General features: G+C 44.5%; 1 protein-coding gene across 1 annotated transcript; it reads right to left on the reverse strand.

Annotated features, from left to right (window-relative positions):
- Positions 1–2,202: 2,202 nt before the first annotated feature.
- FAM124A (family with sequence similarity 124 member A) lies at positions 2,203–19,507 on the reverse strand. Its single transcript, XM_081906306.1, has 4 exons — positions 19,409–19,507; positions 16,827–16,858; positions 8,269–8,999; positions 2,203–5,089 (listed from the first exon to the last, which is right to left on the reverse strand). Exons 1-4 carry the CDS (start codon positions 19,471–19,473, stop codon positions 4,310–4,312), a joined length of 1,608 nt encoding a protein of 535 aa, XP_081762432.1. The 5' UTR covers positions 19,474–19,507; the 3' UTR covers positions 2,203–4,309.
- Between the last annotated feature and the right edge of the window lie 1,845 nt (positions 19,508–21,352).

Consider the following 21,352-nt stretch of genomic DNA (forward strand, 5'->3'; position numbering starts at 1 on the left):
AGGAGGCAGTGGAAAACAGGAGTGCCTGGCGTGCTCTGGTCCATGGGGTCACGAAGAGGCGGACACAACTAAACGACTGAACAACAACAACATGTTTAGCAGAGCAATCCAAACCTGGGCTGGGGTTGGCAGGGTCACTGCTGCATCATGTGAGCCAGCGTAGAAGTGGGCTGAGTGCTTGGGCTCTACTTTTGCTGCACCAATAATAGCATCCGTGGTGACGTCTCCCAACCGAAGAGCCAGGTAGAGGAAGAGCTCTGCCACACGTCAACCTGCACCAGCATTGCAGATCAGGGGTTAGGACTGCTTTGCCCAGTTCCTAGGATACAATATGTAGTGACAGAAATATTTATGCTAGCTGTGCAATGAAGATGCACTTTTCTTCTGAAATTCCATCTCACGCATGCCAGAGGCAGCTGACCACCAATGCAAACTAAATGGGCATAGATTAACACTCAAAACCCAGGAGTGGAGAACATTTTAACTTTGCAAGAAGTGGTGCAATTGAGGCAATGCAGATTTCTGAACTACCAACCAGAAATAGGCAGTCATAAAAACAACCTCAGATATGCAGATGACACAACCTCGATGGCAGAAAGTGAGGAGGAATTAAAGAACTTTTTATTGAGGGTGAAAGAGGAGAGCGCAAAATATGGTCTGAAGCTCAACATCAAAAAAACGAAGATCATGGCCACTGGGCCCATCACCTCATGGCAAATAGAAGGGGAAGAAATGGAGGCAGTGAGAGATTTTACTTTCTTGGGCTCCATGATCACTGCAGATGGTGACAGCAGCCACAAAATTAAGAGACTCCTGCTCCTTGGGAGAAAAGCAATGACAAACCTAGACAGCATCTTTAAAAGTAGAGACATCACCTTGCCAACAAAGGTCCGTATAGTTAAAGCTATGGTTTCCCCAGTAGTGATGTATGGAAGTGAGAGCTGGACCATAAAGAAGGCTGATCGCCGAAGAATTGATGCTTTTGAATTATGGTGCTGGAGGAGACTCTTGAGAGTCCCATGGACTGCAAGAAGATCAAACCAATCCATTCTTAAGGAAATCAGCCCTGAGTGCTCACTGGAAGGACAGATCATGAAGCTGAGGCTCCAATACTTTGGCCACCTCATGAGAAGAGAAGACTCCCTGGAAAAGACCCTGATGCTGGGAAAGATGGAGGGCACAAGGAGAAGGGGACGACAGAGGACGAGGATGGTTGGACAATGTTCTCGAAGCTACCAGCATAAGTTTGACCAAACTGCGGGAGGCAGGGGAAGACAGGAGTGCCTGGCGTGCTCTGGTCCAGGGGGTCACGAAGAGTCGGACACGACTAAGCGACTAAACAACAACAACAAAAAATATTAATAGATTGACTGAACCTAGGTTTTTTTTAAACAACAACAACAACTCAGCATCTATTTGAGGTGTGTGTGTGTGTATGTAAACAGTGGGTGCTTTTAGCCTAATCTAAAGCTACACATTAGACCAAACCAGATGGAACCAGCAGCCCACAGATCAATTTTCTCTCTTTCTTAAAAGAGTGAACAAGAACTTTTCTAAAGGTGCACAAACTTTTTTTTTGGCTTTTCCACAGGCAGTTTCTAGAGAACTTCTCCCAGAGTATTCACTCGTCACATGCATCAAAAATTTTAAAGCCACAAAGACAGTATGCAAACTACTAACCATACTGCATTTGTATGTAAGTGTACATATACAAAACTATTTTCTATGGTTGATAGCTGAATGCAGAAAAATAATTTTAATATAGGTATTTGGCATATCATTTTGCAAAGATTCAGGCTAATTCCTCCCTGCTCAGATCAGTCTTCTCCAACCTGGTGCCCTCCAGATGTTTGGGACTGCAACTCCCATCAGCCCCATCCAGGGTTGGGTGCACCACATGGGGAGAAGGCTCTGTTAGGTTATCACCTGTCTTATAAATACCGTATTTTTTGCTCTATAAGACTCACTTTTTCCCTCCTAAAACGGGGAAATGTGTGTGCATCTTATGGAGTGAATGCAGGCTGCGCAGCTATCCCAGAAACCAGAACAGCAAGAGGGATTGCTGCTTTCACTGTGCAGTGATCCCTCTTGCTGTTCTGGCTTCTGAGATTCAGAATATTTTTTTTTCTTGTTTTCCTCCTCCCAAAACTAGGTGTGTCTTGTGGTCTGGTGCATCTTATAGAGTGAAAAATACGGTAGGTCCCACTCAATTTCCACCCTAAGGAATGAATTATGAAAATGATGATTTGGCAACGGCCCACACCTACCAATCTAAATTGCTTTGTAACTTCTTGCTAGCGACATCCCCGTCCTCCAGACTGTTATGGTTCGCAAACTGTGTAATGATCCCTTTCTACCTTCTCAAAATGTGATCTTGGGCCAAGGGATCAAGATAAGAAATAACAGTGTCAAAGGTTGGATTCAAGACTAAAACCAGCATTTAATTTACAGTATTAAAATAGCAAGGAAGTGTTGTTTCCAAGTCTCATTTGAGATATTTGCCAGGAAAGCGACTGCACATACAGTGACAACTGTTACTGAAGAATTTTATTCCAGAATGACGTTCCTCAACAGGAATAACCATAAATGCCTTTCCCGATAGGACTTTTTATAACTCTGTAAGCTTTTGCATTCCCTATTCAATCCAGTAAGATCTTTAACTGACAGTTCAGAGTTATCTACTTTAATCTGTTTAGCTGTGCTTTTCTTAGCTTCACAGCACTCCTGATCACACCAAGCCTCGCCGTTAGTGCTGTCCTGCTATGGGATTTAGTTGGAACTGCCAGAGATGCTGCAAGATTATCAGCTAAGATACTGAGAGACGGAATCTCAGGGCTCAAAAGAGTGTCACATAGTTATAAGAAGTGGCCTAAGGTATGCAGAATACTGTCTCGTTTAAGGCACCTAGTCCCTACAATGTCAAGTTTCTCTATCAGATGGCATAGCTAATATTTTTCACTCCAGCTGGAAAATCTAACCTGGGTTCTAACTGGCTGACAGGCACTGCAACCACACCAGGAGTGTTTGGGTGTGTGGGGATGGAAGAAATCTACAAAACTTTCAACAGTACAAGATGGAACAAAACCGTAGTGCACTGCACTCACTCCCCCAAGTGAGAATATATGTAAAATCATCACATTATCTTCAGAAAAGCTTCAACTTTAGCACTACTTGTAAATTACAGCTGTCTGAGGGAGACAATAGCTAGCGGAAGAGAGGCCTTGTGCTGCCGTCATCAGTCAAAGGCTTTTTCCACCTGCCAGGCTCCATCCTCCAGCCCTAGGAACCTTTCCCAGACCATGACTTCAAGATCAGCAGAAGCAGCTGGAAAGAGAGGGCTTCAGGGTTAGATATATATATTTTTAAATTGCATAAGTTGTGTGTCCCTGTTTCTCAATTTGATCCTTTTACATGGTTTTGTATGTTTTGTGGTATTTCGTGCATTGTGACTTGCCGTTATTTTTATTGATTATAGTTTAAAGGTAAAGGGACCCCTGACCGTTAGGTCCAGTCGCGGACAACTCTGGGGTTGCCACACTCATCTCGCTTTACTGGCTGAGGGAACTGGTGTTTGTCCGCAGATAGCTTCCGGGCCATGTGGCCAGCATGACTAAGCCGCTTCTGGAGAACCAGAGCAGCGCACGGAAATGCCGTTTACCTTCCCACCGGAGCGGTACCTATTTATCTACTTGCACTTTGACGTGCTTTCAAACTACTTGGTTGGCAGGAGCAGGGACCGAACAACGGGAGCTCACCCCGTCCCAGGGATCTGAACTGCCAACCTTCTGATTGGCAAGCCCTAGGCTCTGTGGTTTAACCCACAACGCCACACGTATCCCAATGTGCCACCTGCGTATTATAGTTTAGTCATTCTTTATTGTGATTGCTAAGTGTAAACTGTTTATTATTCGCTGACATTTAATTTTACTGTTTACTATTATATTCTAATGGATTATTGAATATTGCTTTATTTGATGTAAGCTACTCATTTTAAAGTTATGTTTTGATTATTGGATCAGATTGTTATTAGGTTGTGATCTTTGCTGCCTATTTTGTTGTTTCTTCAGCTTGCAAACCACCTTGTGTATAGTAATATAGAAAGGTGGTGTACCAATTAAAAGTGAAATGAAATTAAACATACACACTTGCCACAAGACCCCAGGGCAGCACACAGGTCTTGGGCGCAGGGTGGAAACAGGCTCATTAACCAAGCACTTAAAGAAAATAGCTTTCTCTTTATCTCTCTCTCTCTCTCTCTCTCTCTCTCTCTCTCTCTCTCACACACACACACACACACACACACACAGGTTCAGATGTAGAATTCTTCTTCGTTGCTTTTCCCACCACCAGTTGTTCTGCTGTCAGCAAAAGGGAAAACGGTTCCTCTTGGCAAACATTTTATCTCAAAGGAGCCTGCTGAAGGAGAACCTGAATGTGACTCTGAAGAGCTGGAAAACCAATCAAAAGGAAAAGGAAGCGAGCCGGAAGATAATTCAAAGACGTTACACTTGGTTGATGGGGATCTTCCTCGAGAGCCAGGTTCCTTAAATCTCTTGAGACTTTGCCCTTGTACAGGATACTTAGTCTTTGCTTCCACGTCACTGCTGAACCCATCTGAAACTGAGTAAGCCGAGACCACAGAGAGATCAGCGAAGGCAAGTTTCATCCCTGTGTCCACATCAGTCTCCTGAACTCCTTCCAAGTCGTCAATGTTAACTCTGCTTCTTGTCCTGTGCCCAGAAGAGAAAGTGCTTAAGGAATTTGGCTCGCTAAAATGAAAAGATTTGGGGACCAGGGAAGAGCGCATTGTGGGCAAGCAAACAAGAGACTTGCTTCGCTGAAATGAGTCGGCAGAGGCTCCACTGGGTCTTCTGGTGGAAAGTGCTTGGTTGTGATTTCTCAAGTCCTGCTGGGAAACGCCAAGGCACAGACTGGCATGGTGAAACGCAATGGAATAAACTGGTTTTGAAGGATCACTGGCTTTGTTGAGAGTCCATCTGCTGCTTTGGGGAAGAAAACTTGGAAGGTGCCTTGCAGGAGATGGGGAGCAAAACTTGTTCAGCTTACCACACTTCCTATACCGGGCCTGCTGTGAAGAAGAGGGGTGAAAAGGGAGGAGCCACATTAAAAACAAACCTTTATTTCCAGAGCTGAATTATCTACCACATGTTAAATGGCCACTGGTTGCATTAATCAGTAACAGTAATTGGCTGGGGTGCCTGGAACTTAGGGGAGATGTAGTGGAAAAATCAGAAATGTACCAAGTTGATGAAGGCTACTGTTTACCTTGGTGTAAGTCTTGTTGAATTAAATGTTAATTGCTTCTGAGTAGGCATGCATTGGATTGCACTGCAGAATCAGAACTTGTATCCTACAACAGATTAACACTGCTAATATACAAAGCCCAAGCCTTTTCTTCTTTCTTAAATGGTGGCATGGAAATAACTAGAAATAACAAGCATAGCGGAGAAATCTTATTCCCCGCTTTGGAGAACTACCCTCTCCAGGGATAATATCCTCCAGCTGGTTTAAGGAAAAGAAACCACTACTGCATTGTTGCCTTTTCTTTCTCCTTTATATTTTTGGTTTCTGCAGGGCCATTGGTGCCGACAGAGAACTGCTTGTTTTCTGCAGAATGAGTCAGAAGCAAAGAGCACAAGGAACATGGACTCAACTGGAGTCTGCAGTACTAATAACAAAAGCTCTATGTACAAACTGATACACTTATATCAGCAAGGCAATAAAGAACTGTTTCTGTCTTAAACAGAGCTGCACAGTTGCCAGACGTCGCACCAGTTTATTTTGATTGCACTGTGGTCTAGAATGACGCAAAGCCTAGCAACTATACCATTCTCTAAAAGTAAACATATCCACATCTTTCAAAAATCTTGCACCGATTTCCCAAAGTTTCCCACTAAATGCACCTAAGTCTTAGAATAAAATGATGCTATCCTGGTACGTTTTATACCAGACTCAGCTACTTCCATAAAGTTCCACAGGTTGCCTGATTAAACGGTAGAAAAAGCATCTGCAGCTGAATGGATTGTTTCCAAAGTTAAGCATCTTATTACAACTTGTGTGTCAAGAGTGCCTGAGAAACTGATAGGAAATAATTTTCAACTTTCTGTTTTTAGGAATCATTTCTACAACAGCTTGGTTTATGGCTTACCAGGACCATGCAAACATAGAATTATAGGATTGGAGAGTTGGAGGGGATGATCTAGTTGGAGGGGATCATCTAGTTCAGCAATGCAGAAATCTTTTGCCCAACATTGGGCTTGAATCCACGACCCAGAAATTCAGAGTTCCATGCTTTACCAACTGCGCTATCTCAAGCACAGCTTGCAGCACTTTGCTTTTGCCTCCCATGCTGAGCTAAACCACAGTTTGGCTTAGTGTGTTAACTAAACCTGGACTCATGACTACACAATCTCCTGACTAACCACAACCTGCAGACAAGAACACATCTATTCTATATTCTTCGTCCTTTGAAAGTACTTTGCCAATATCATCCCAAGAGTGTTGCCTGTTGACTAATCAAATCAAATGTACAGTGGTACCTCGGGTTAAGTACTTAATTCGTTCCGGAGATCTGTTCTTAACCTGAAACTGTTCTTAACCTGAAGCACCACTTTAGCAAATGGGGCCTCCTGCTGCCGCCACACCGCCGGAGCACAATTTCTGTTCTCACCCTGAAGCAAAGTTCTTAACCTGAAGCACTATTTCTGGGTTAGTGGAGTCTGTAACCTGAAGCGTATGTAACCTGAAGCGTATGTAACCGGAGGTAGCACTGTAGTTACAATGTTATTGTTCCTGTAACACAGCTGAAAGATCTTTGCATAAAACAACCTTTAGCCCCTTTTACCTCTAATCTTAAGGAAACCATGGCTAAGCATGGACATATGAGCATGTGTGTATTCATGGCAAAAATTGCAGCCATTTTCCTCCTTCCTCAGTCCTGCTGTTCCACGACACAAAGATGAGCCATGGTTTGGTTTAGCGCTACATCTGAACTTGGGTTTGTGATTTGTCAAGGTTCACATGTAACTCTAAGCCACACCATGGCTTAGCTCTGGGGAGTAATCCAACAGTACAGGACTAGGGGATGAGCAAAGTGGCTGTGATTTTTGTACTCAGTTCCCACATTCATGGTTTACATGTGAACTAGGCCTTTGCCATTTTTGAATTCCTCCATCATGCACAGTACGATTGTGGAAAAATATACAGAGTCAGCCCAGGAACAAACTAACATGGAAAAGAATTGACAAGGTTCTTTCTGTTTACACAAGTCTTCTACTTTCTGCAGTCCATAAGGTTCAAAGTGAAAGTTTAGAATCGGAAGCGATGGATCTTTCAAATTAGAGAAATATATGTGAATTGCGCTATGGGACAATAAACTTTATTCACCCTCTGGTGTGTTGCCACCATCACCCCAGTCCACACCAAAAGACCAGAGGTCTTTGGCAATGGATGGTGATGAGTATGAAACAATTCATACTGGTATTACAAGGAGTTCACTAGACCATAGTAATTACCGTATTTTTCGCTCTATAAGACGCACCAGACCACAAGATGCACCTAGTTTTTGGAGGAAAACAAGGAAAAAAATATTCTGAATCTCAGAAGCCAGAACAGCAAGAGGGATCACTGCACAGCAATCTCTCTTGCTGTTCTGGCTTCTGGGATAGCTGCACAGCCTGCATTCGCTCCATAAGATGCACACATATTTCTCCTTACTTTTTAGGAGGGAAAAGGTGAGTCTTATAGAGCAAAAAATACGGTATTTATTATACGGACAATATGCAGGCAGCACATTTCAGTTTGGAAACAAAAGTAGGGACTTTTCTGATGGAACTTAATAGTACTTATTTCCAAGGAAACTTTACACAGAATTACCGTATTTTTCGCTCTATAAGACGCACCAGACCACAAGACGCACCAAGTTTTTGGAGGAGGAAAACAAGAAAAAAAAATATTCTGAATCTCAGAAGCCAGAACAGCAAGAGGGATCGCTGCGCATTGAAAGCAGCAATCCCTCTTGCTGTTCTGACTTCTGGGATAGCTGTGCAGCCTGCATTCGCTCCATAAGACGCACACACATTTCCCCTTACTTTTTAGGAGGGAAAAAATGAGTCTTATAGAGCAAAAAATACAGTATGCTGCATATCGTTCAAACACATTCTGATTCCCACCCCCCACCCCATGCACGGCAACTTACAATCTGCATTCCCAAATGCCACATGGAGATTTAGGGGTGCTAAGAAATACCTGCAGGAGGATCTTGTTCCCATCAGGATCTTCCGTTTGCCACCTGCCTTCACTGATCCGGCTGCAAGGATTCGGCAAGAGAGACATCAGCTGCTCAATATCTTTGACTCGGAATTCCAGCACCGCCGAATCTGTGGGACTTGGCACATGGCCTTTGGGAAGCCTCTTTAAAGACAACTGAACATCAATATCCACACTGGAATAGACAGGAAACACACAAAAGCCTGCCTTTTTCTGACAAACCCGTCTTCTCAGAATGAGTTCGTAGAGCTTCATAACGCTGGCAAATCTTTCATTCCTGCAGTAGATGGTGAAGCGTATTATTTCCTTCCCATAATGCACTGGCCGTATGGCCCACAGAGGAGTGCCTGGTGCCAAGGTGAAAAAATCCTGGCTGCCTGGCATATAAGGGAGGAAGTTGCCATGCACCTGTTCCGTGTGGTGGTAATGCCAGGGTGGCCTTTGAAAGGACTCGTGAAGTTGCAGGATCGGCTCCTCATCATATTCTTCCTTCAGAAAGAGGATTACTGCAAGGGCTGGCTGAGAGGCGATGGCCTTGTCGGGCTTCCTTGGCTTCCTCCTTTCTGAAACGCGGAAGAGTTGGAGATCTGGGTGGATCCATGCCAGTAGGCTATCGATGGCTTGCTGGAGGACACCAGAGTCTCCTGGGTCTGCAATTAGGTGCATGCTAAGAAGGAAAGGATCCTGTACATTCTCCACAGAAAGTTCACCTGAAAGGAGGAGGGGGAAATCCCAGTCATTCTGGTTTGGTTTGCAACGGTTTACATTCAGTTTTCTATAAAGGTGTGGTTTTCAAGTAACTAAATGAGCAAATGGAAGAACTTCCACTCATGCAATAGGACCCCCCCACACACAATTTCTTCCCCCTGCACACGCCCCACACTGTCCCCAAATCTGCTCCAAAGGGTTGGGGAACCCCCATAACAGAGTTAGGGTATGTGGAGGGGAAATCCCATTGAGCAAGAAGTCATTTCACTCCTGCATAGCATTGATAATAATAATAATAATAATAATAATAATAATAATAATAATAATAATAATAATTTATTATTTATACCCCGCCCAGTTGGCTGGGTTTCCCCAGCCACTCTTGTTCGGCTTCCAACAAAACACCAAAATACAATAACCTATTAAACATTAAAAGCTTCTCTAAACAGGGCTGCCTTCAGAGGTCTTCTAAACGTCAGGTAGTTGTTTTTCTCTTTGACATCTGGTGGGAGGGCATTCCACAGGGTGGGTGCCACCACTGAGAAGGCCCTCTGCCTGGTTCCCTGTAACTTGGCGTATCGCAGTGAGGGAACCGCCAGAAGGCCCTCGGCACTGGACCTCAGCGTCTGGGCAGAACGATGGAGGTGGAGATGCTCCTTTAGGTATACTGGACCGAGGCCGTTTAGGGCTTTAAAGGTCAGCACCAACACTTTAATTGTGCTCGGAAACGTACTGGGAGCCAGTGTAGGTCTTTGAAGACCAGTGTTATATGGTCTCAGCAGCCGCTCCCAGTCTTTGAATACAACCCCTTGGAATCTATATTGGGTCATACTTGCCACAAGTTTGGGACCCAAACAGAGAATTCAGTCCACGTCTCCATCATAAATCTGCATACGTCAGATAACCCATAACTGCCAATCCTGTTCCAAGACATATCTGGACCACTAGGCTCTCAGGGTTGAAGTGTGTCTGGTCCAATGGTGCCCAAGTAAACAGTATTCCTGATGGAGTAAACAGCATCCCAGACAGATTTCCCTGTGCCGCTAACTGAAATAGCCTCAAACCCCAAATTCAGTAACATAATAAAGGACTGGCTGCAGGCAAGGGGAGAACTTCTCTTCATGTTAAACTGATGTGTGTTCTACTTAAGAAACCAGAGGCCTTCCTCTTGGGCATTGTTGGCCAGAAGGTGTTAAAGAAGGATAGAACCTTTTTTATGTATGCAACAACAGCAGCAAGAATACTTATCGCAAAGTATTGGAAGACACAAGATTTGCCCACCTTGGGAGAATGGCAGATGCAACTGATAGACTATATGGAATTGGCCGAAATGACTGGCAGAATCCAAGACATGGGAGAAGAACAAACAGAAGAAGAATGGAAGAAATTTAAAGATTATCTGCAAAAACATTGTAAATTATTTGAATGTTAAAGTGATGCAGGATAGTGAGACAATAATGCATTAGTGACTAAGCTGAAAGGAATGTGCAAAGATGTTTTATGAGTAACAAGTAAAGAAACATAGTTAAATTAATCAAACGATGGGGGACTAGAAGATAAGTGGACAGCAGTGGGAATGGTCAATTTAAAAGAAATTAAGAAATATTAAAATTAGTTAAAATAGAGGAAGAATTTGCTGAAACTAAATTGGAAATTTGAATACAGATAAGGGAGATGTGAGGAAGTCAGGAAAGTAAGTTATATGAAATTAAGAGTTGAACTTATATATTTTTGTTTGGTTTTTGTGTTTTTTATTGTTTATCGTTTGTTGTTGTATTATTTTGTCTTGTTTGTTATTATAAATTTGTTGAAATCTTAATAAAAATCTTTTTTAAAAAATAAAAAAATAAACTGATGTGTGTTCTGGCTGCTCAGTTCCATCTCATTAATTCTGAAGCCTACATCAGGAGCTGCTGCCTAGCAGGCTTCAGGATCTGAGGTGAACATCTCTTCAATGCTCAGGAAGACCAAGGAAGAGGTAGAGCACAGAATTTCATCAGCTGGATAGATGGAGCAAGAAATAAGTTGGGAAAGGAGGAAAGAAGGCTAGTCCATCCATCTAGGCATTCCAGAGGAGGAACCATTTGCGATATCCTGCCAAAAGTCTCAAGAAGGTGGTACGATGCCATACCCACAAGCCAGAATGCCAGACAGGCAAAGAACGGCCAACAAGTTGTCCTCTTTTACGCAAACATGGGCAATGTCACTTCAGATCATTCATCTGCTTGCCACACAGAGAGGACCAGCGGTTCTGCCTTTGATGCGAAGCAAAAATGTATCACTTCAGTCAGTATAATTAAAATAGCTCGCAGTGATTTTGCAAATCTCTTTCAATGTGAACCGACACTTTTAACCCTCCAGCTAACAGAATGAAGCAGAAGACAACAGCAAAACCTCTAAATTTGGCATGGACTTTGAAGTTAAACTGGAAACCAACTTAAACTACAGTATATCTAGCAGCCCAGCTTGCTGCATGTAGGTCAGTAGAGAAGCCGCGAGTGAGATGATCCTTTTGTGCTTCACTCCCGGAGGTGTAACCACTTTGACAGATGTCACAACCATTTACAACGTGGCGGCAGGGAATGAGAAGCTTAGAAACGCACAAGACACTGAAAGCATCCCTCAAAGTAGAAATGTGCAAATAAATTCAGATGAAGACTAAGGTCACCTCTACACCATATACTTAAGGCACTTTTGTGCCACAGTTACCCATCATAGTTTCCCCCAAAGAATCCTGGGAACTGTAGTTTGTTAAGGGTGCTGACCAGGGAGAAGAGTTGGTAGAAGAAGATTGGAAGAAATTTAAAGACTATTTACAGAAACACTGTAAAATTAAGGAATGTTAGAGGGATGCTGGAATGAAGTTTTAGCAATAATGTTATAAATGGGTATGTAAAAATGGATTGTTAACAGGTGAAAATGTAAAGTTACAATATATTAAGATAAAATATCAAGATAAAAGCAAAAAGGGTAAGGACTTGCTGAAACAACTACTGAACTAGAATACAAAAAAGGGAGGTGTGAGGAGGTCAGGGAAATAAGTAAATGAAAGACAAGACATGGAAAGACTGATTTGTTTTTAATTGTTTTTTATTTTTCTGTATTTTGTATTTTTTTTTCTTCTCTCTATTTTTGTAACTTCTTTGAAACTTTAATAAATATTATTCAAAAAAGAAAGAAAGAAAGAAAGGCCTGTACAGAACTGCAACTCCCAGCCAAAGTCCCACCTAGTCCAACGTCTTCTTCTCGCAGTGGAGAAGCAGGAATCTGAGCACAACAGCACTCTCTCTATTCAGTAAGTAGATCCAAACTGTGTTAGAAACTCAGATATAGAATCTAATTGACAAATGGCACCTTAAACCTAGGTTGTGGTCGCCATAACGGTATGCCTAGGTGCTGCTTTAGTTATTTTCTTGCAATGGGTTTATTATTATTATTATTATTAGTTTCATTTCTATACCACTTTAGATTTTAAAGGGGGGGGGACTCAAAGCAGTTTACAACACATTGCAATCCAGAATAAAACAAATTCAGTCTTCAAGGAAATTATTTCAGATCCTTGGACTCACCTACATTGGCAAAGAAAAAGCGCTTTATACGCATTGTATATGCATTAAAGCACTGTGACACCAGATGGCGCTGTGGAGTTCCGTTTTTGCCAACTCGATTTCTCATACAAAGTTTACGACGCGTTTAACTGCAACGCTTCTTTGGTGTGTCTAGATCCAGCCCTTCTGTAAGTGACATTTTGCTTTCCCCAGTTGTCAACGTGGCATCCAGAGATCTCCATATGGTAGCAATCGGACCCACACCACTCGCCAAACACACCTGGCTAATTCCTAGCACTGGGTCCAAACAATCACACACTTGAGGCATTACTGCTGCCTACACTTCTTATAGGGTATAGGCAACGGACGATCCAGCTTCTTCTGCCTGGTTTTCATTAGCTACAATAAATATTGCTCCAGCTCACAAGCACTTACCCAAATGAACATAAGGAGAACCTGTGGATCCAGCCAGGGGCGTATGAAGTGGGGGGTGGGATGCCCTGGGTGTGACATGGGGGGGTGACAAGATGGCCCCTGCCTCCCCCCAGCTGTAGAGCAGCCAAGGGCGCACTCATGCGCCATCCATAAGGGCTGCTGCTCTCGTGTGCTGTCCGTACAGGCTGCCTCTCGCACAGCGACTGTACGGGCTGCTGTGCATGCGCACTCCGTACGGGATGCCGCTTGCGCGGTGTCCCATCCCAGGTGCCAGAGAGGGTTTCTCCGCCACTAGATCCAGCCAATGAATGGCCCATGTAGTCAAGCATCTTGTTCTCAAAGTGGCCAACTAGATGCACAACAGCATTTTCTCTTCCTGCAGTTTCCCGCAACTGTGGAGGCAGAGCAGAGCAGATGCCTCCAAGCAAACTTCTGCCTTTATTGGCACTATCAACTGAAATTAGTATCGGGAAAAAGAACATTTCAGAACCTCTAATAACACAAAAAAGCAGAGACATCACCTTGCCAACAAAGTTCCATATAGTTAAAGCTATGGTTTTCCCAGTAGTGATGTATGGAAGTGAGAGCTGGACCATAAAGAAGGCTGATCGCCGAAGAATTGATGCTTTTGAATTCTGGTGCTGGAGGAGACTCTTGAGAGTCCCGTGGACTGCAAGAAGATCAAACCTCTCCATTCTGAAGGAAATCAGCCCTGAGTGCTCACTGGAAGGACAGATCCTGAAGCTGAGGCTCCAAGACTTGGGCCACCTCATGAGAAGAGAAGACTCCCTGGAAAAGACCCGATGTTGGGAAAGATGGAGGGCACAAGGAGAAGGGGATGATGGAGGACGAGATGGTTGGATAGTGTTCTCGAAGCTACGAACATGAGTTTGACCAAACTGCGGGAGGCAGTGGAAGACAGGAGTGCCTGGCGTGCTCTGGTCCATGGGGTCACAAAGAGTCGGACACGACTAAACGACAACAAATAACACAAATCCTGAAACCATGGTCACACTAGCAGCACCCAAGTACAGCTGAAACAAAAGAATGTGCAAACTGGTTTCTGTCATCGCAAAAAGCCTCAGGCACAGCTTGAGTTCGCCAGTCCACTCTCTCATTATCTGGGAAGGTTATAAAGTACTTTACAGCAACAATGACAAGTAGGTGTGTTGATTTATTTGCTGCTGTGTCATTTCCACACTAGTTGTTTTCTCTGGAATGGAGATAAATATTTCACTTCATTATTACATAACAGGGTGGGAAGCCTTGGTTAGCCTGCGGCACACATTCCCTTTGGGGCAACCTTTCCAGAAACACAATTTTAATTTTGCTTCCAGTTGACTGCAGAAGAGCAGAGCCTCCACTGTGCTAATGGGCTCTGGTATGGAAAGGAACCAAAACGTCCCCATAATGCTTACTCATTTTGAGCCTAATATGTCCAGAGGCGGGTGAGCTAGTCTCCTGTATCACTACTGTGTCTGTGTGTCAGCTCCTCTAAAAACTAGGGTGACGCCCAATGATTAAGACGCAGGAGAAGACACTACTGTGTAGGCAGTAATGGTCAAACTATTCTCGGCAGCCTCAAGTGCAGAAATAACACAATCCCTAATAACTGAGCCACAGCACCCCTCAAGGTCAGTGGGCAAAATCAAAGCAGGGCAATTTAACTGCTCTATCACACAAAGAGAGCTTATGCAATATGGACCTGTAATCTCAAGCAGCAATTATCTGACAGGACAATGGAGTCTTCTCAACATGCTAGCCCTGAAAATATGCATTTCTAGGACAGTCAAAAGACAGGAAACAAAGTTTGCTCTGTCGGTTGGGTCAGACTAATCATTTTTCACCGTTCCAGAGCCTTCCTGATGGAACCTCTGGTTCAACCTTGGATGGATTCATCCAATTCATTATGCTGCCGGCTGTAAGAGTGTTGGACTACACTTCCCATCATCCCTGACCATTGGCCATGCTGGCTAGGGCTGATGGGAGCTGGAGTGCCATAGATTTCCCACTAGAAAGTCCTCTAGTGGCCTTTTCACCAGCCACAACAGAGTCTCCAACAATAGGGGCACACACTCCACACTGGATAGGTTACCAGGGGGCAGCCAGATATTGTTGTACTCTAACTCCCATCAGTCACAGCCAGCATGGCCAATCTTCAGGATGATGGGAGTTGTGGTCCAATGACATTTGGGGAGCACCCTTTTGGCTACCCCCAAGTTAGGCAGTGTAATTTTCTTTCCAAAACAAAATACCCACCTACTGAGTAGCTTCTGAGATTGAGCTGGGATGGAGAAGAAGAGTCATATGTGCCTCTGTGCCACCATGGCTGCCACACACGTACCACACAGTTTGGGTCCGTCCCCAGTCTGTGTCTGACTGTCGGCATTAAGTGCCACACACATCTCAGTGAAAGTTCCACCTGCATCTACCACCAGCAACGAAAGTTCTGGCTTGCCCAAACTGGCCTGAACTTCTTGACTATGCAGAAGCACGGACTTACTAGCCTATACATGTTTACTTGAAGTAAGTACATGAAGTAAGCCCGTGTTACTTCAATACTCCCAGGTAAGGATTGCAGCCTAAAGCCCCTTCCTATTAGCGAATGTTCCTCCCTTTTCAGACAATCTTTCTTCCTCCATACTAGTTCAGTAGAGGCTCCGAACCCACATACAGTGGTACCTCGGGTTAAGAACTTAATTCGTTCTGGAGGCCTGTTCTTAACCTGTTCTTAACATGAAGCACCTCTTTAGCTAATGGGGCCTCCCGCTGCCACTGTGCCGCACGATTTCTGTTCTCATCCTAAAGCAAAGTTATTAACCTGAGGTACTATTTCTGGGTTAGTGGAGACTGTAACCTGAACATAGCTGTCAACTTTCGGATTTGAAAATAAGGGATCAGCAGTCTCACCTGTCCCAGGGACAGTCTACGGGATAGCTAACAATCCAGGATAGCAGCGGAAAACGGCGCTGAAATAAGGGAATTTCCCACAAAAAAAGGGAAGGTTGACAACTATGAACCTGAAGCGTCTGTAACCTGAAGCATCTGCAACCCGAGGTACCTTGAATATGTGCATCCCAAACAGGGCTGGGCCAAGACATTTTGGCACCAGCAGCAGCAGGTGATGTATTTCTTGGAGACTGCACCTGCCGCAGCCTGAGGGTGGACTGGCCCTGTCCCCAAAGCTTCCCACAGGTAGCTACGGCTTCATTAAGTGGACACTAACAGAAGATTTTACTTTCTTGGGCTCCATGATCACTGCAGATGGTGACAGCAGTCACGAAATTAAAAGACACCTGCTCCTTGGGAGAAAGGCGATGGCAAACCTTGACAGCATCTTAAAAAGCAGAGACATCACCTTGCCAACAAAGGTCCGTATAGTTAAAGCTATGGCTTTCCCAGTAGTGATGTAAGGAAGTGAGAGCTGGACCATCAAGAAGGCTGATCACCAAAGAATTGATGCTTTTGAATTATGGTGCTGGAGGAGACTCTTGAGAGTCCCATGGACTGCAAGAAGATCAAATGCATCCATTCTTAAGGAAATTAGCCCTGAGTGCTCACTGGAAGGACAGATCCTGAAGCTGAGGCTCCAATACTTTGACCACCTCATGAGAAGAGAAGACTCCCTGGAAAAGACCCTGATGTTGGGAAAGATGGAGGGCACAAGGAGAAGGGGACGACAGAGGACGAGATGGTTGGAAAGTGTTCTCGAAGCTACAAACATGAGTCTGACCAAACTGCGGGAGGCAGTGGAAGACAGAAGTGCCTGGCGTGCTCTGGTCCATGGGGTCACGAAGAGTCGGACACGACTAAACAACAACAACAGAAGAACAAAATTATACTCACTGCTGGAAGATGACACACAGCTGTATTCTGACCTGCAGTAAAAAAATAATTTTAAAAAAATGTTAAGTTCAGTAGGGCTGTCGAACAATGGGGACTTAGGTTATGTCATTATGGTTAGAGTGTCAAGCTAGCCCCTGGGAGCCCCGGGTTCAAATCCCCACTCAGCTATGAAGGTGTCTTTGGACCAGTCACCATCTCTCAGCCTGCTGAATCTCACAGGGTTGTTGCAAGTCCTCAGGAGGTTAGGGAGTGAACCATGTATGATGCCATAAGTTCCTTGGAGAAAGTTGGATATAAATGCAGTTTTAAAATAGCAGAAAACAGCAGATAGTACAGTATGGTCCATGTGGAAGCAAGGTCTTTAACTTCCTTGCAATAAGTTGGTTGGGGGCACTATTTTAGACTGCATGTATGAGTGGAATTTTAATTACAAGCTGCTATTCAAATGGTGTAAATCAAATTTTTCTGCATGAATGAAGCCTTACTGCTCCCCCCCTCCTGCCCCCCAAAAGATACATCTTGCTGCAAAAATATGTTTTGACTATTACATGCTGCACAAACAGAGCGCTTCTTTGGTTCATAAGATGATTATGAACCATCTTGGTTGAAAATGAAAATTGTGGGACATGTTGCACGTACAGGTGAAACTTGGAAAATTAGAATATCGTGGGAAAGTTCATTTATTTTAGTAATTCAACTTAAAAGGTGAAACTAATATATGAGATAGACTCATGACATGCAAAGCGAGATATGTCAAGCCTTTATTTGTTATAATTGTAATGATCATGGTGGTTCAATGCCCATGGGATTACTGTGCTTGATTGGCCAGCAAACTCACCTGACCTGAACCCCATAGAGAATCTATGGGGCATTGCCAAGAGAAAGATGAGAGACATGAGACCAAGCAATGCAGAAGAGCTGAAGGCTGATATTGAAGCTTCCTGGTCTTCCATAACACCTCACAAGTGCCACAGGCTGATAGCATCCACGCCACGCCGCACTGAGGCAGTAATTGATGCAAAAGGGGCCCAAACCAAGTACTGAGTACATATGCATGCTTCTACTTCTCAGAGGTCCAATATTGCTCTATTTGCAGTCCTTGTTTTGCTGATTTCATTTAATATTCTAATTTTCTGAGATTGTTTTCATCAGCTGTACACAATTATAACAAATAACGGTTTGACATATCTCGCTTTGCATGTCATGAGTCTATCTCATATATTAGTTTCACCTTTTAAGTTGAATCACTGAAACAAATGAACTTTTCCGTGATATTCTAATTTTCCGAGTTTCACCTGTAGCACAGAAATATTCCCCTGCTTGTCCATACACAAAACATTAGAACGTGCTGCATGCCCCAGACCATATGCAGACAGATCCCTTACACACATCCCTTACATACATGCCCAAGCACACACACTGGTGGGAGTATGTAGACAGGGATGTGTGAACATACACAATGATCACTGAACACACTGTAATGTGGTCGTAATGAACAAATGCACCCAAAATAAAATATGAAACGGCCCTAAAATTGGGAGACACTTGAATTCCATTGCATTCCTGTATTGCAGGGTGCATGTACCTTAAAGATGCCAATTCTGATTGCCAGACTACGATTTATGCTGCTGCCTGGATCCTGTTCCCAAGTTCCTACTCACCAAACCTTTTTATGCCCCATATGGGCAGTTTATTAACAACAAGGTACTTGTAATGATATTAGATCTTTCTCTCCTCGGCCCTTTTAGAACATTATATATACCCACATATAAAAGCTTCCCAAATTTTTGGTTATTTTTTCAACATCACTACTGCCACTGAAACTGTTCTGCAAGGGAAATGGTTGTGCACTGATTGTAACAAAGCATGCAGAGAGGCGTTGTGTTTGAGGTAAAATCCTCACCTCTATTTGAACATGTTCACCTTTTTTTTTAGGATCAAACATTTGTCCAAGTTTCCCTGAAGAAGAGCTTAGCTGGAAAGGCAGGCCACATTAAACTTTCGACGTTAGATTAACTTACTTTCTTTTCCTAATATTTCCTACACTCCACCCCACACCCCCCAACGCAAGAATGCACAAATCCCTCAATCACAGCTCACAAGCCCCATTACTTTGGGGATCAAACCAGAAGCTTAAGATTTGTGCGAGTCGAATGGCTCCGTCGGTAGAGCCTGAGCCTCTTCATCTCAGAGTCCTGAGTTCGAGTCTCAAGTTGGGCAAGGGGTGGTGGTGGATTAGATTGACCCTCAATGGTCCCTTTACATGATTCTATGATCTGGGGTTTGGGAGAGGCTTGGACTACATGACCTGGGGCTCCCTTCCCACTCCATTATTTGAGGTTTGGGGAGGGATGGGACGAGACGAGGCGCCAAAACGCACCAGGAATTTGGAGTGGGGTGATCACCGTTTCCTATGGGGTTTCCCTATATTTAAGGGCTTGTTGCGCTTTGGTTTCGATGCTGCTTCTTCAACTGCCCGTCCAGGGGGACCCCCATTCCCGTCTGAAGCAGATGGGCATCCATGTCGAGGGAAAGGGACCGGGCACCAGAAGCCACCGGCGCCGGGGAGGGGACTCACTCACCCGGCCGTCTCGGCTCCGGAGTCCGCGGCCTCGTCCTGCCAGCGGCCGCCCCCTTTCCGGCGCATGGCGCGGCGGCTGCTCCGGCTGCTGCTGCTCCTTCTTCTTGCCGGGCTGGGAGGCGGCGAGGGCGGATGCCGGAGGAGGGCGAGGGACGGGTCGGTGGGCGGGTCTCCCGCGCTGCCCCCTGGCCGGAAGGTCCGTCCTCCCGACGGGGATTTGCCTGGCCGGGCTGCAGGCGCGCGGCGCTCCTCTCCGCGGCGCTTCTGCGGCGAAGGATCCGCGCGGCGCGCCATAGAATGCGTCCCGGGACCCGTCGGTGGTGCCAAGTGCGCACGGGAATGCGTAAAGAAAGGAGGATGCCGCGTTTGAGCCAGGCAGAGATTTAAAATCCTCATCAACAACAATCATCGCTTTATTATGTATATTATGTATTTCCCTTGTTAAGGTGCTACACTCAATACCCCAGCAAGTTTGGAAAACTCAGCAGTGGCCAGAAGATTGGAGAAGATCAGTCTACATCCCAATCCCAAAGAAGGGCAGTGCCAAAGAATGCTCCAACTACCGCACAATTGCACTCATTTCACACGCTAGCAAGGTTATGCTTAAAATTCTACAAGGAAGGCTTAAGCAGTATGTGGACCGAGAACTCCCAGAAGTGGAAGCTGGATTTAGAAGAGGCAGAGGAACCAGAGACCAAATTGCAAACATGCGCTGGATTATGGAGAAAGCTAGAGAGTTCCAGAAAGACATCTACTTCTGCTTCATTGACTATGCAAAAGCCTTTGACTGTGTCGACCACAGCAAACTATGGCAAGTTCTTAAAGAAATGGGAGTGCCTGATCACCTCATCTGTCTCCTGAGAAATCTCTATGAGGGACAAGAAGCTACAGTTAGAACTGGATATGGAACAACTGGTTCAGAATTGGAAAAGGAGTATGACAAGGCTGTATATTGTCTCCCTGTTTATTTAACTTATATGCAGAATTCATCATGCGAAAGGCTGGGCTGGATGAATCCCTAGCCAGAATTAAGATTGCCGAAAGAAATATCAACAACCTCAGATATGAAGATGACACAACATTGATGGCAGAAAGTGAGGAGGAATTAAAGAACCTTTTAATGAGGGTGAAAGAGGAGAGCGCAAAATATGGCTTGAAGCTCAACATCAAAAAAACAAAGATCATGGCCACTGGGCCCATCACCTCCTGGCAAATAGAAGGGGAAGAAATAGAGGCAGTGAGAGATTTTACTTTCTTGGGCTCCATGATCACTGCAGATGGTGACAGTAGCCACGAAATTAAGAGACGCCTGCTCCTTGGGAGAAAAGCAATGACAAACCTAGACAGCATCTTAAAAAGCAGAGACACCACCTTGCTGACAAAGGTCCGTATAGTTAAAGATATGGTTTTCCCGGTCGTGATATATGGAAGAGAGAGATAGACCATAAAGAAGGCTGATCCCCAAAGAATTGATGCTTTTGAATTATGGTGCTGGAGGAGACTCTTGAGAGTCCCATGGACTGCAAGATCAAACCTCTCCATTCTGAAGGAAATCAGCCCTGAGTGCTCACTGGAAGGACAAATCGTGAAGCTGAGGCTCCAATACTTTGGCCACCTCATGAGAAGAGAAGACTCCCTGGAAAAGACTTCCCTGATGTTGGGAAAGATGGAGGGCACAAGGAGAAGGGGACGACAGAGGACGAAATGGTTGGACAGTGTTCTTGAAGCTACCAGCATGAGTTTGACCAAACTGCGGGAGGCAGTGGAAGACAGGAGTGCCTGGCGTGCTCTGGTCCAGGGGGTCACGAAGAGTCGGACACGACTAAACGACTAAACAACTAAACAACAACATGAAGCAAATTATGTCACTAGACTGATCCTATGATGATGATGTCAAACGGTCTGAGTTTTAGGAAAGGAGTATTTCAATAAGTATCCAGCACAA

Source organism: Podarcis melisellensis, assembly GCF_964234715.1.
Source record: "Podarcis melisellensis genome assembly, chromosome: 3".
Classification (NCBI taxonomy): domain Eukaryota; kingdom Metazoa; phylum Chordata; class Lepidosauria; order Squamata; family Lacertidae; genus Podarcis; species Podarcis melisellensis.

What these genes read in the sequence shown, in the direction of transcription:
- FAM124A (XM_081906306.1), bottom strand. Translation starts at nt 19,473, where the DNA reads ATGCGCCGGAAAGGGGGCGGCCGCTGGCAGGACGAGGCCGCGGACTCC. An exon ending in TCCGGAGCCGAGACGGCCGG is followed by an intron (nt 16,859 to 19,408) that starts GTGAGTGAGTCC and finishes TTTTTACTGCAG; the next exon opens with GTCAGAATACAGCTGTGTGT. An exon ending in CTGTGTGTCATCTTCCAGCA is followed by an intron (nt 9,000 to 16,826) that starts GTGAGTATAATT and finishes TCCTCCTTTCAG; the next exon opens with GTGAACTTTCTGTGGAGAAT.